Source organism: Danio rerio, chromosome 1 (assembly GCF_052040795.2).
Source record: "Danio rerio strain M-AB ecotype USA chromosome 1, GRCz13ab, whole genome shotgun sequence".
Lineage (NCBI taxonomy): Eukaryota > Metazoa > Chordata > Actinopteri > Cypriniformes > Danionidae > Danio > Danio rerio.
The window spans coordinates 26,970,452-26,986,327 of NC_141021.1; the positions used below are offsets into that span (position 1 = coordinate 26,970,452).

General features: G+C 35.0%; 1 protein-coding gene across 1 annotated transcript in view; it reads right to left on the bottom strand.

The window, feature by feature from the left end:
- Positions 1 to 15,876, bottom strand: part of dchs2 (dachsous cadherin-related 2) — a 48,848-nt gene that overhangs the window by 13,063 nt on the left and 19,909 nt on the right. Inside the window, exons 7-13 of the mRNA XM_087237185.1 lie at positions 15,710 to 15,806; positions 15,446 to 15,603; positions 12,721 to 13,555; positions 10,029 to 10,268; positions 5,477 to 5,611; positions 2,531 to 2,740; positions 39 to 890 (exon numbers count right to left, since the gene is read on the bottom strand). Coding sequence (XP_087093311.1) covers positions 39 to 890; positions 2,531 to 2,740; positions 5,477 to 5,611; positions 10,029 to 10,268; positions 12,721 to 13,555; positions 15,446 to 15,603; positions 15,710 to 15,806 — 2,527 coding nt within the window. The remainder of the gene's footprint in view (positions 1 to 38; positions 891 to 2,530; positions 2,741 to 5,476; positions 5,612 to 10,028; positions 10,269 to 12,720; positions 13,556 to 15,445; positions 15,604 to 15,709; positions 15,807 to 15,876) is intronic.

Sequence of the window (15,876 nt, forward strand, 5' to 3'; positions counted from 1 at the left end):
AAACAATTCTCTGGACTAAAAAGCTACTCAAAGTGTACCTGTCTTGCTGTTTTCTGGAACTGCGACTTCATAAAGTTCTTCAGTAAACTGCAACAGTGGCTCTTCATCATTAAGCTGAATGAGCAGAAGGCAGCTGGAGGTGAGGGAAGGTCTACCTAGATCCTCAGCCCGTATGCGGAGCAGCTTTGTCCCAGATACTTCATTACTCAGGGGTGCTTTTAGCCTCACAGCTCCAGATCCATCGACCTGAAACAGCTCATCTTCTTCTGGAAGTCTAAACACCACAGTCCCATTATCCCCTAGGTCTGGATCTTGGGCCGTTACCTTTGCAATAGGTCGATTGGGACGTGTGTTCACTGAAGACACTGACACTCGCATGGGTTCCTTAACACATGCTGGTGTATTATCATTAATATCTTCCACTTGAATTGTTACTGTAGCGATGGAGCTGCGTGGACCTTCGCTGCAACCGTCAGTAGCTACAGCCCTGAAAACATGCTGGGAACGAGTTTCACGGTCCAATGGCTTTGTGAGTTTTATCACTCCAGTAGAGCCATCAACATGAAAGTTTCCAGAATTCTCCTCCTCCAGGGAGAATGTAACCACACCATTGGCCCCCTCGTCAGGATCCCACGCAATCAGATGTAGGATCTCTGTACCCACAGGGAGCCCCTCGCTAATGCTGGCTCGATAGCTTTTGCGGGCGAATAAGGGGCTGTTATCGTTTTCATCTGTGAGGGTGATGTGCAGCAGTGCAGATGAGCTCAGAGGCGGATGGCCATGGTCTGCTGCAGTGATGAGAAGGGAGTAGTTGGAACGCTCCTCTCTGTCCAGGGGTCTCGTGGTGTGGATCATCCCAGTCACTGCATCAATGCTGAAACACTCTAAATCTTGTAATATAAGATGAAAAAGAGAGTTAAGAACTCTTATTCTCAAATTGGAGCTTTTTCCTCAAGTACACAGTTCTTTTATATTTACTACTGTTCAACAATCATTTTATAGTAGTTCCATCACTTGCTATCCTCCGGCTTAGTGCCTGATTTATTAGGGGTTGACTGAACCACTAAATAGGTTGTTTTTACATGACATCATTGATGACGTGCAAAATACAGATAAAGGGTAGGAAGTGATTCTTCTACATAGCATTTTCTATCATAACATCAGAATGTTTATGTTTTATGTTGTTTATAATTGCTTAAATTGGCCAGTATAAGAAATGTTTTTCCAAACAGCTTTTATGTTTATGAAAAATAAAAGGCGGCATGTAATAGACATTTTTTGAATACATCTATGTGTACAAACTTTTTTGAACGCGATAGTTAGTTTGACAGCACTTATAAAGATGGGCCTAGATATGTGTATAAACATGTTAAAGTGTTATATAAAAATCAGATACAAACACCACCACACTTCTACAAAATTCAGAAGAATATAAATTACGTACCCTGCCATGTAATTGCTGCAATCAAATCTCCATTTTGTTTAGCAATAATCCAAGTCTTTACTGGTGATGAGCAGCAGCAGTGAATGTTTGTTGATGGTAATTGACAGAACAAAAAAAAAATTCAAAAAAAAAAAAAAAACTCAGCTATTTTCATCATATAAAGATCATGCCCAACATATGTGGTTATTTTATATTTATATCTCCTCTGAAATATGGTATAAATCTCAAAATTATGAACTTTCCAATATCCCTCCCATTCAGATTTTTACTTCCTGCCCTCCATCTGAATTTGAATCTCCAGAACCGCACAGCAAATAACCTATACAGTACCCCATTGCCAGCCTGGACTCAAACCAGTGACCTTCTTGCTGTGAGATGACAGTGCTAACCTATTCTCTATTTAACTTATTCAACATTTAGCTAACATTTCCAATACTGGACATGTAGTTATTATTTTTTTTACCAACATGAACAATCAATGAACAATGCTTTTACATTCATTCATTCATTCATTCATTCATTCATTTTCTTTTCAGCTTCGTCCCCTTATTTACTCGCATTCACACATGCCTACATGTCTTTGGAACATAAACCGGAGCACCGGAAGGAAACCCACGTGAACACAAGGAGAACATGCAAACTCCACACAGAAACACCAACTGAACCAGCCGGAGCTGGAATCAGTAACCTTCTAGCAGTGAGGCGATTGTGTCTCATTTACCGATTGATTATTTTAAATGCTATGTGGTTAATAAACAAATAATATTAAGTTCTATTTAAGTAGTATTTTTCTTGATTTCGCTTCGAGTTTTAGTCTCACTTTAGCAGAAGGCTTACTTATACTTTTTACCTTACCAATATTTTTGCTATGCAACAGAACTATAGCTTTAAAATGAAAATGAACATTATCTGATATATATGCCATAAATATGTTAGTTGCCATACATTGTAAAGTGTTTTAAAAGTAGGTCAGAGTTCATTACAAATGTCTTGTATAAGTGAAACAAATAGCATAAAAAGGTTATGAATTTATATGTAAAACAAATTAAAATGTCTATGACGGTGAGGTTGGATGGGTTTACATACCTTCTATGGAGTACTGAATAGTTCCATTTAGCCCATTATCAATATCAGAGGCCTGGACAATGTGAATTACTCCAGGAGCTAAATTTTCTGGAATAACTATATGTAAATCAGGCTGGGAGAATTGTGGAGCATTGTCATTTTCATCCAGGACAGAGCACAAAACTGTAGTAGTGCTGGATAGAGACGGAGTCCCACTGTCCTCTGCCTGGACTGTGAAAGAAACAAAAACATGTAAGAAAGGTAAGAAAGATGTGATATATTACATTATAATTGCAGTGTTTTAAGTTTTGTAGTGACATGCAATTACAGATAAAGCACAACATGTCCAGAAACAAAAACATTCAGGATTAATAGGGTTGCTATAGTTAACAGTAACAAAATAACCCCAAAATTTTGTTACTTGAATAAATATGAACTGAGACAAAATATATAAAACTAAACAAAACTACATAAAATAACTAAAAAAAATGTTTGAAAACTATATAGACAATACATAGGCATAACTTAGTTAGACAAAAATGACTAAAAAAACAACAACCTGTAACTGAATTTAAAATGAAAACTGAATATAAAAATTCTAATTAATCATGATATTAATAAAATAAACATTATGTTAGTTATCCAAACAAGGCACTGCTTCACAATGATCATTCCAACACCGCCTTGCCACTTTAAGCTCATCTGCAGATTTCTGTTATTGTATTTGATGATTAACTCTAATTGCCCATTACCTACGGTGGCCGAGAGATATGCTGCAATTTAAAAAACCACATGCAATTACAAAAAACGCCAGCAAATTAAAAAAACAGATTTTTATCCGTTTGACAGCACACATGCTGCAAATACAACACAAACACATTTTTAAAAAAATATGCTGCATTTTCACACAACGCCAACATTAATCAAACATGCTGCATTTTCTCACAAGAAATTCAAATAGCACAGAACACAACGGAAAAGTTTCAAGGGGACCTTACAAGCTCTATTTTAAAGATCTAGGTGCAAAGTCTAAAGCATGTGGCGCAAAAGCATAAAGGGCGTGTCCGGTGCATGGGTAAACAGGATTGTGCTTATTCTCTTAATGAGTGATGGTTGTGTTTTGAGAATAAACCAATCAGAGTGTCATCTCACATTTCCTTTAAGAGTCAGTTGCGTTATGCCATGGCACATTTGCTATTTACATGGTGGAATTTGTAAGTGGAAAAACTGAATGCTACACTTGTGAGAAAACAGTTAAACAGACCATCTGCAGCGTGAGTATAAAGAAAGAGCCTTTTCCATTCAGCCTCTTTACTTTCTCTTTACTTTTACTCTTTACTCCTTTACTTTCGTAGATAAGGAAATGGTGTTGTACACACTCAACAGAAGACATCCATTAGCCTGCATAATTAATTTTATTTGTTAAGCGCAAAGGTTTGTTTCAAAACTATTCTTAAATTCAGTTCTAATTTCCAGCAAACAAGTAAATAAACAATAATAACGAAGTGTGGTCAAAAAACTGAGTTATATCCAAATACACGTCCTATTCTTTTGCCCCATATGGTGATGCATACGTCTCCAAAACACGACAGGTGGACAAATCTAAACCTGTTTGAATTAAAACAAATATAAATATTCATATAATACATAATACTGCTAATAATAATATCATTATACAAATGCAAATTATCATGAATAAACCAAAAAATCCACCCAAGATGAGGCATGGAGGTAGTGGTTTTTATATTTATGAACAAAATATGTTACATATGTAAAGGTATTTGTGTATTGCTGTACATCCTATGTGCATTAAGCAACATGTAAGCATTTGAACCCACATAGGTGTATAACTAACGTGCTCTGCGCTGGACTTTAGACCTGATTTTGGATGGTCAATGATTTGGTCTATTTCAGTTCTTCAAACTAGCAACGTGCACCTTAACACACCTCTATTTTAGACCAGCATGCCCATGAGTCCATAAAGTGGAACAAATGGATTTGCTATTTAAATAATGTAACGCAAAATGTGGAAATTAGAGTTGCGCTGGTCTGAAAATAGCAACAAAGCTCACCAAACACGTCTTAGGACTAGGGTCCTAAAATGTAACCGGCTATATAGGTTATGGTTATTTAGGCTAATAAAATACAAAAGTCAAGGGAATGAGGATGTTAAAATAAACAAACAGAAAAACTCACCTACTGTATCAAAGATTACCTACAACTTCACTGAGCAATAGTCACAGCACAGCGTTATCCATTTTTTAGTCCCCTTCAAACATTTCAACATATTTTAGCAAGTGTTGAAAGAAAATGCAATGCACTTTATTAATTTTTTTTCATTGTGAGAAAATGCAGAACGTGTTTTTTATCTGTATACGTTGTGAGGATTTGCAGCATGTGTGCTGTCAATTAGATGAAGATCTTTTCCTAATTTGCTGGCATTTTTTTGTAATTGAATGTTTTTTTCTTAAATTGCAGCACGTTAAGCTCTCTCGGCCACCGTACATTACACTCCATGAGCAAACCCTGACATTGAAATATCTGAACCCATTTACCATGAAAACACAGTATTCTATGCCATGATAATTCTACAAACAACGATAATACAGTGGAACGATAATACAGTGGAAAACTGCATCGGCTAATGCATCTTTGCCAAAAATAAAATCCAGCCTTTTCTGAAGTAAGTTTAAATGGGCAATTCAATATGAGCTATACAGTATACAATTTAAAATTGTTGTTTTACTCAAAATGATTATAATTTAATAGTTTGTGCACAATCATTAATCAATTTAGGCAAAACAATTAAAAAAACACAACACATTTTCAACAATACAGCAAATCATTTCATTGCAACTATACACTGCATCCTACAAATCATGCAATCTAATGGAAGTATTTAATGCTCTGTGGATGACCTTGGTGTGATGAGGGAGTTGAAGTGATACAGGCAATGGAAGATCTCACCTCTAAGAGTAAATGTGGATTGGATCTCCCTGTCTAGCCGAACGGAGGTGCTGATGTGTCCAGTGTGGGAGTTTATTCTGAAAAGCTCATATCCAGGACCAGGTAACAAGCTGTAGCTCACAGCAGAATTCACCTCTGTGGAAAACACAGATGATACTCACAGACTGTTAATTCTGTAAAAAAAATAATTGTTTATCTATAGTACAACCCCACTTTTTGATTATGACCTCAAAACATCAAGAGAGATTGGAAATACCGCTGAACTAGTAACTGACTAAAAAAAAAGAAATTCTGATTGATATTACAACAATTATAATTATTTTCCCTGTATTTTGTAATTGTCATTTTCAATCTAATGTGTGCTTTTTTCCATTTTCTTCTTTTCAGAAGATTCAAAGCTGAGATGTGTTTCACAGCTGAGTGAGGTCTGTTTAGTGTCCAGTCTGTAAATGCGTTATTTCTGAGTGTCTTATCTAATTTCTGAATTAAAAAACAAGCTAAAGTAATTAATTAAGAGCATTGCCAGGAAAAATTAAAATGAGTTGGCTGGATGTAACACTAAGGGAGGGATGGAGGAGCACAGTGAGTGAGTGGTGTAAGTGTGAAGCACAGAAACACATACATAGCTGCACATTCCAGACACTTTTTTTTTCATTTTATAAACACTATATTACAAAGACTCAAAAAGATAACAAAAACATTCTACATAAATAAATAATAGAATGGATATTACATTGAAAATGTACATCCTGTTGTATAACTGTAGAGTATACGATTGACAGTTGTATGTCCTCCCTACATTACTACTTCCCAGCGGACACACAACATCATAAGATGTTAATATTAGGTTAGATTTAGGTCAAAATTCACTTTTTAGCCAGTGTCTAACGACAATGTTATTTTGACGTCCTATAATGAAGTGAAATTACATTGATATTTGGTTGATTTTAGGTTGTGTTGGAGAGTGACCAAAATCCAACGTCTGATAGATGTCATAGTGGTAATGTAAACACAACGCCGAGGTGTAACTTGATGAGACGTTGATATTTAGTTGATCTTAGGTTGGACATTGGACATTGATGTCAACCTACATTGGGTTGTGGCGTCAACCTGATTTTCATTTCCAAACAAAATCCAACATTCCCATAATGTTGGGGTACAATGTCAACATGATGTCATGTTGATGTCCTGAGCCTGCACTGTTACACCTCACACCTTAAAGTCCACATGAAATAAACATTTTTATTGGTAATTTTGCTAGTTCACATTGTTATTTTTAAAGTGAATAATTAATCCGTGCAAGATAACGCATATAAAGGTTTGTTTTGGTCACACTGCTTGAAAAAAACATATCTTACATATCTGTACTGCATTTTTGGAGTTTTTTTTCTTATGTTAAATCACCTTTACTTTTTTTTGCTTTGTGCTGCCAAAAATATCTATTTTATCCTAAAGTTTGCAAACAAAACCTTAAAGTTTCAGAAGAATTGCAGTCAAAAAGACAAACTCACAGCAGCTCATAAGCTGGAAACTTCACCTGCAGCCACGAACATCATCTATCAGCTTTATGAGCATACTAAAACCAAACTGCATTAATGTAACAGATAGTTGAATCAATTACTAACAGTATCAATCTTCATCAGATGAACATTTGGCACAGTGGTTTCATGGAGCTTTGTGAGGTTTAATGTAATGGAAGATAAAATCAAGAACAAACCATTGACCACACTGCTGAAAGGAGTGAATTCTGGGAGAAAAAAAATAGCCGGCCTTTATTAGCACAGATGGCTTGAGTTAGTGAATCATCACACACAATTTCAAATATCCTGCAGGAGGCCTGACTGCCGTTCTAGGATAACGTCAGAAAGGCAGAGAAAGCCCGACACTGATATTGCGGCTGAGGTATTTTAAAAGGGCCTAGTAGATTTGTGAATATTTGGAATAGGGATAAGACGCACAGAATAACACACGGCATGTGAAAAAGAACACAAAGACCTGTTGATTTATGGTAGCAATCAAGTTTGACGAAACATAATTCAGGTTGATGTATGTTTTTAGCAGCAGTCTGTTAACTAAATAAATTTAAAGGCTGATGACCAGGGCCATCTGGACTTCCAGACTGAAATAATGATGGATAAATATGAAAAGAAATTCACTACCTCAAGTTAGACGTGCTGACATGTTTTCCTACTTTTAGACAGGCTACTGTTATAGAAATGTGTAAAATGTAATAGTAAATAACCATATTTTATAACAGAATATAAAAATGGAATCCTAATATACATACCCCTAGGCTGTGTTTGAATGGAAACAATGTTTCCTAATGATATTACAAAAATTATATATATATATATATATATATATATATATATATATATATATATATATATATATATATATATATATATATATATATATATATCCTTTATTTTTAATTGTATCTAAGCTTATATTAAGTGGACTGGGTGTGTGTGGGACTCCTATTTTGGAAATGTGAGAGGCAGGGAGACTAAAACCTGCCTTACCACGTCATTATATATTTTTTATGTGCTGCTAAGTGACGAAGAGACAATTATGCATACACTCATAGAAAACAATGTTTCAAAACGTAAAAAAATATTTACTCTATGTATGGTGTATGATGGACTTTAAGAAGCAGGTCTCCGCCAGCCATCTGTTCACGGAGCATCAGAAAACAAAACGTGGGATAAACAGATTATAAATTGATTCAGCACCATAGCAAAGAGGCATACTGTCTGTTTAAATGTACAGAATCGTTTTGTTATTTTAATGTGTTGATTGTGAAATTTGCTGCATATGCTTGTGGTGAGGCAACAAACACACGTAAACTGCTAAGTGTTAATGTTCAATGCAAGTTTATGCATTGTGTCAAATTACTTTGCTCTTGCTGTTTCTTGGATGATAGGACCCAAAAAAGGGAGAAGGCACTGAGATGAGCATCAGAGCAGAGCTCATTAATATTCACAACCCTTCCAAATAAGGTAAAAACTGAGCTGGTAATTTCTGTGCATATGAAATCTTTTCAATGTAGTTATTAGAAAAAAATTACATTTATTAAATCAATACACTCGATGGAAAAAACAAACAAACAAACAAACAAACAAATAAACAATAACACTGTTTTCTTTTAGGTGCTGTGTAGGATTTGAATCAAACTTCGCTTATCAATACACAGATAAAACATGTGCATATACACCTATAAATTACTTGCATATACACCTATTTTATTGGATGTTCAAAACAATATATATGAAACTTGCACTTATAAATATAAACTTTATGCATGAATACACCCACATACACACGCACATACATATAAACTTGCTTGTTTTTTAACTTTAGGGGAAACCGGAGCACTCAAGCAGACACTAGAACATGTAAACACCACACAGAAAGACCTCCTGGTCCAGCCTAGACTCAAACTAGTGACCTTCTTGCTGTCAGGAAACTATGCTAACCACTTTTGCCACCATGGTGCCCTAATATTGTTTTCTGCAGCACTAAAATTTATCACATCTACTTGGCTCATACCCACCCATATGTCCTATAAAAAATCATGAAATGGAAGGTATAACTTATTTCCTTAGGCTTCAGAGAAATATCTTTTAAACGAAATGGAATCCATTCCCATTATAAACAATAATACATTACTAACTTTATGCATATATTGTGGATTTAGCAAACCCCTGTACATGAGCAGTATATGTATCTTCTCTCTACAACCCCTGTTTTTGTTTACATTATATGCATTGTTTTAAAAATGAAACTATGGAAATGCCTTTTATTATATGTGACTTTTTTTTTTTCGTTATTAATACGTTTTTTCATTCATTCATTTATTCATTTTCTTGTCGGCTTAGTCCCTTTATTAATCCGGGGTCGCCACAGCGGAATGAACCGCCAACTTATCCAGCAAGTTTTTACGCAGCGGATGCCCTTCCAGCCGCAACCCATCTCTGGGAAACATCCACACACACACTCATACACTACAGACAATTTAGCTTACCCACGTGTACCGCATGTCTTTGGACTGTGGGGGAAACCGAAGCACCCGGAGGAAACCCACGCGAAGGCAGGGAGAACATGCAAACTCCACACAGAAACGCCAACTGAGCCGAGGTTTGAACCAGCGAACAAGCGACCTTCTTGCTGTGAGGCGACAGCACTACCCACTGCACCACTACGTCGCCCGAAAATAAATTAACTACCTACTGCGCCACTGCCTCGCCTAATATGTTTTTTCCCCCCTTTTTTCTTTTCAGTGTCCATCTGTATCCTTATTCACTATCTCAGATGTATACATTTTATGATATGTTCTAATAAAAAAAGAGTTTATAAAAGCAAGTATGATCAGAGTATTATGAAAGTGTAGCCATACTGCAGGCACTGAGAAAATTAACCCAAGGAAATGCGCTATGACTATTGCAGGATGCAATCTGAAACCATGCTGCCATCTTCTGGTGATTTCTGAATCTGGCATTGCATTGGCAGTGTTTAATATGACCAAGTAAACTTTTAAAATAAACTGTACCTGAATCAAGGTCGACTGTCGTGACTTGAACAATGATCTCTCCTGGATCTCTGTTCTCAATGACTGCGGTGTTGTAAATGTGCTGCTGGAACACAGGAGGATGGTCATTAACATCCAGAACCTTCACTGTGAGTGTCTGAGTGGAGGACAGAGACGGCACACCGTTATCTCTAGCCTGGACAATGAGAATGTGAACATGCTGGGATTCATAATCCAGGGAAGAATTCAGGAACAGATGCCCTGCAAGAGAGAGAGAGAGTGATATATAATATAATATAATATAATATAATATAATATAATATAATATAATATAATATAATATAATATAACATTATAATATAATATAATATAATATAATATAATATAATATAATATAATTAATATAATATAATATAATATAATATAATATAATATAATATAACATAACATAACATTATAATATAATATAATATAATATAACATTATAATAAAATATTATATAATATAATATTATAATATAATATAATATAATTAATATAATATAATATAATTAATATAATATAATATAATATAATATAATATAATATAATATAATATAATATAATATAATATAATATAACATAACATTATAATATAATATAATATAATATAATATAATATAATATAATATAATATAATATAATATAATATAATATAATATAATATAATATAATATAATATAATATGTTTGTATGATAATCATAACAAGCACATCGTCAATATTTCTGTTAAAAGTCATTTAGAACAGTGGTCCTCAAAATAGGGGTTGGTGATTTCCAAAAATCAAATAAATATTATTAAATTATTAAAATTACCATATTTATCCATAATCCACATAAGATAAAAAATAGTTGATAGTTACATAAAAAACAACAAAATACAAATGAAAAGCCAATTTTTTTTTTTTTTCATAGAATTGGTGTTTTTACATTGGATTAACAACACAGCAATAGTGTCAGATGCAACAGATTAATTTTATAGCACCAGGTTAAACTTTCTGACATCTTTATGGCAATCAAATACATTAAAAAAATAATAATAATACAAGCCACTAATGAACATTGAGGATGATCTCTGAGTAGTGGTCTCCAAAATCAAATCAAGAACAGACTGAAAACTTTGTGCCCACCAGTCTTAAATTAAACTAATTAAGAAATGTCTGTAAATTATAATATGATCGTTAGACTGTTGCATTTTTTTGTGTTCTCAATATGCTTGTGTTTATATAGCCCTATTGTTGTGTTCGCGACATTTAAATTTTTATTTTAAATAATGTGTACTAATTAATCAAGTCAAAGAAAAAATAACATTTATTGAAACAGTAGTGTTATTTTTATATTTCATTTACATGAAAGCAGTTGCTCTCAGTGTTTTTGACAACAGTAGCTCCTCTCCAATTAAATATTCAAATGTCACCTCAACCCTCTCCACACATAGGCCATAATATTTCAAGAATTTTTGCTGTAATTCTAACAAAGCTGTTTGCAGACATTTTTAATATATTAAGCTGACCACGCTTGTGGTTTTCAGATGATTAAAGAACTGTATGTTTTTCAGCAAAAACATTTTAATAAAGAATGGCTAAATTTTTTTAGATTAGAGTTGGCCCACTTGGATGAATTTAGTTAAGAATCACTGATTTAAATTGTTAGCTCACATTAAAAAATAAATCTGCATAATTTACATACCATCATGTCATTTTAAACCTGTATGACTTTCCTTCTTTTTAACAAAATACACACACACACACACACACACACACACACACACACACGCACACACACACACACACACGCACACACGCACACACGCACACACGCACACACGCACACACACACACACACACACACACACACACACACACACACACACACACACACACACACACAAGTTGGTAAGACCGTTGATATCCAAACATTTTGGTGACCATTAGGGGCTTTCACATCAGGTGAATAACGGAACTCAGTTAGGGTAACTAACCAACAAGCCTGGGAAACTAATTTCCCCAAACTATTTTTCTAGTTACATTCGATCTGTACTTTGATGTGATGCAAGTTAGCCAACTGCGACATCGAGTACTGCATTCAACAAAATCAACAACTGAAGAATGGAGGACACTATTGCTGAAGGTGTATTTCCTGAAGGTGGGTTGTGTGTTTTGTGATAATGGAGATGAAGCATAGATATAGAAAAAAAGTCTTTCATCAATTACAACGTGTAGTGCTACATATCATCAAAGCTAAGAAGAGAACACACTAAAGTCAATGCTTTCTAATTGTTTATATCTAGAACAACTTCACAGTTCTGTGACTGTGTTTTGTATGACAATATGCTATTGTGCTGGATTAGATCTTGCTTTTAAGTAGCTTTTTAGTTCCTCAAATATCATTCCTGCAGAAGTTTCTGTGGTCCAAACAAACCAAAAAGCTGTTAACTATACCAATAGTTCTAGGTAAAATTCCTCTGTTGCAAAGGCCTCTATTAACAAGTAATTTGCACAGTGTAAAAAGGCACTGAAAAAAATATCTGCTCTGTAGAAATTAAGTCACAGAGTTTGGAATTATGTGAAGATATGAAAATGAAAACAGCATTGTTTTTTTTAGGATAAACTATATAACCTAGACTTTTTCTTTCCTTATCACAACATTCATCTACATCCCTAAAACCACAATACCTGTGCTTTCCATGTGAAAGTAGCTCTTCTCGTTCCCTGAAGACACACTGTAAGTGACATGCCCGTTTCTTCCTTCATCTTTATCTTTGGCCATCACATGATAAACCAAAAGTCCAACTTCTGTGTCCTCTGGGACACATGCTATATCCATGGAGACAAATGTAGGACTGTTGTCATTGATATCCAGCACAATCATTTGAGCTATGATTGATGCATTTTTCCTTTCATTGGGCTCTTTCAAGCTATCGCTGGCTGTCACTCTAAATATAATGTTCTCAGTTCGTTCACGGTCCAGTTGTCCGTTTGTTGTCACAACTCCAGTGTGAGGGTCAATGTGTAAAGGCAGCCCCTCAATGGCAGGGCTGGGGTCGAAAGTCAAAGAATAATAAAGCTCACTGTAGTGTAGACTTCCATCACCATCTCGTGCATTAAACACATATACCACTGTTCCATTGGAAACATCCTCATGAACACCAAATATCACAATGTTGCCATTGCTAGGGAACCAGGGGTTGTGGTCATTGACATCGAGAATGCTGACTGCAGCAAATACAGTGACATTAAAAGTGGGAAAGGCTTCTGCACGTACAACCAGGAAGTAAAGCTGAGTGACTTCGTAGTCCAGATGTTGTGCCACATAAAGCTCGCCACTAGAACTTTTAATGCCAAACTGCAAACTACCATTACCCTCAACAATGGAATATCGTAGTTCTGTATCTGGTGCATTTGAAACACCGAGAGACCCAATGATAGTTCCCAGTCCCACATCTTCTAGAACAGTAAAGTGCTGAAAGCTGCTCTGGAAATTCTCTTTTTGTTGATCCAAGACATAAACCTGGAAGAAAACAAAATTTTAAAACAAAATTTGTTATAATTTTTTAAACACTAGAGACAAGACATTCAGTAACACTTTATTTTGATGGTCCATTTAAGTATTAGTTCACTGTCTGCCTAATATCTGTTGAAACTGCTCTTTTAACAGACATTTAACTGACTATAAGGAACTTTGCAAGTACATGTCAACTTACACTAACCCTAACCCTAACCCTAACCTAACAGTCTACTTATAATCTAATGTGAATTAGTTGGTATGTAGATGCAATGTAACCTTAATTCAACAAACGGACCTTCAAAATAAAGTGTGACCAGACATTCGTTCAATGGATGGATATATGGAGTTCAATGGAGTAAATATTTTTAAATCTAGTTTTCTTAAAAATTTATATTTTTGTTTATTCACTGAGCTGCCAAAAATATTTGCACGTGATAAGACTTTCAAGTATTTTTTATATCAATATTTAGAAGGTTTATTCAAAGAGGTTTTGTTCAAACAATTAAAGACAAAATTATTAGCCCTCCTGAATATTTTCAGATATTGCCCAGATTCTGTTTAATGATGAGATGATTTTTCTTTTGTCTTTGCCAATGCCATGATGATAGTGCACACTATTTAGACAACTCATTGAACAACAGAGTTTGTTCTGTAGCCAATATATAATGGAATTTATACTGTATTATATTTATATACTGTAAAATATACAAAATATTCGGTAGAATAGATTTTTTTTATTGTAGCCAAACTAAAACTTTTTCCAGAAGATTAAAATGTGTATGCCACAAATTGTGTCACAATGCAACAATCAGGATTAAACTAGTTTCACACGTGCTTTGCAATGCAGAAAAGGTTCCTAGTGTCATCATCAATGCAGCATCTGATCTCGGGAACTATGGGATGAGGTCATAACTAAGTAAATTACCAAACTCTGCCCAGAAGTCTCTGACAAACAGGGAGGCTTGTCATTGACTGGAACTAGGAAATGTATTAGACAAAGTTCCATAAAACTGAACCTGATAAAATTTGTCTTTCACTGTATTAGAAAAATTTACACATGAATGGCAAATGTGAGTACTTAAAGGTTGGTATTTCAAAAAGGCTAGCAACTGCAAATAGCTTTGAAAGCCAAAGATCCTGCTTCCCTGGAAAATCACTACCACATCTCAAGCCACACTTCCTCCAAAACATAAATGTGCACAGTCAGATATATGGCTCAAGTGACAAAGATTTCATCTCGTTGTATTCATAATTGAGAAACATTACAGTTCAAAGAACATAGCATTAAAGTAGTGAATTAATAATAAGTCAATCTGCAGAGTAGAAACACATTGATGATGTATCCTATCTGTGGAAACAGGGTGCACAGAAGTATGCAAATTAATTTGTCAACCAAACATTTTGATTTGATGTTTTTTGGCCCTACGCTCAACTTAAAGATGGGTATTGAGAAGTGAAGATAACCCTGCCTTTAAGAGGTAATTTTTCTTTATTCATTCACTAATTTTTGTTTTGGCTTAGTTCCTTTATTAATCTGGGGTCAACACAGTGAAATGAACTGCCAACTTATCCAGCAATTGCTTTTTGCAGCGGATGCGCTTCCAGCTGCAATCCATCAATGGGAAACACCCATTCACTCTCATTCACGCTCATGCTGTACAATACGGACAATTTAGCTTACTCAATTCACCTATAGAGCATGTCTTTGGACTTGTGGGGAAAACAGGAGCACCGGTTAGAAACCCACGTGAACACAGGTAGAACATGCCAACTCCATACAGAAATTCCAACTGACCCAGTCAGGGACTCAAACCAGCGACCTTCTTGCTTGCTCATTTTTCTTTAGATAGTAGAAAATTCACTGTTGTTGTATGGCAAATTAGCTCCACGTACCTGTATGTGAACAACCGCAGTCTCCTCCAGTGGAAAAAGGCCATTGTCTGTGGCAACCACTCTCAGGGTGTAGCGCATCTGCGGGTTTGAGGAGAACTGTGATGTCACTTTGACATCACCACTAAGGCTATCAATACTAAAATGGCCCAACTGATTATCTAAAAGGGAACAAACAATAAATATTAGATTAAAAGCTAATGTGATTTGTATCAGCACAAATAAACCATGAATTCAAAATAAACTGTCCTCTAGTCATCGGATTACCTGTCATGGAGAACTTCACAGTCCCATTCTCTCCAGCATCAAGGTCTTTAGCAAACATGCTAATTACAACAGAATTCACAGGAATACCAGCCCACACCTGCACAAAATGCGATATAATCATTTGCACACTATAAATGTATTTGTTAGGTGCTTTTTAGCAAAATAAT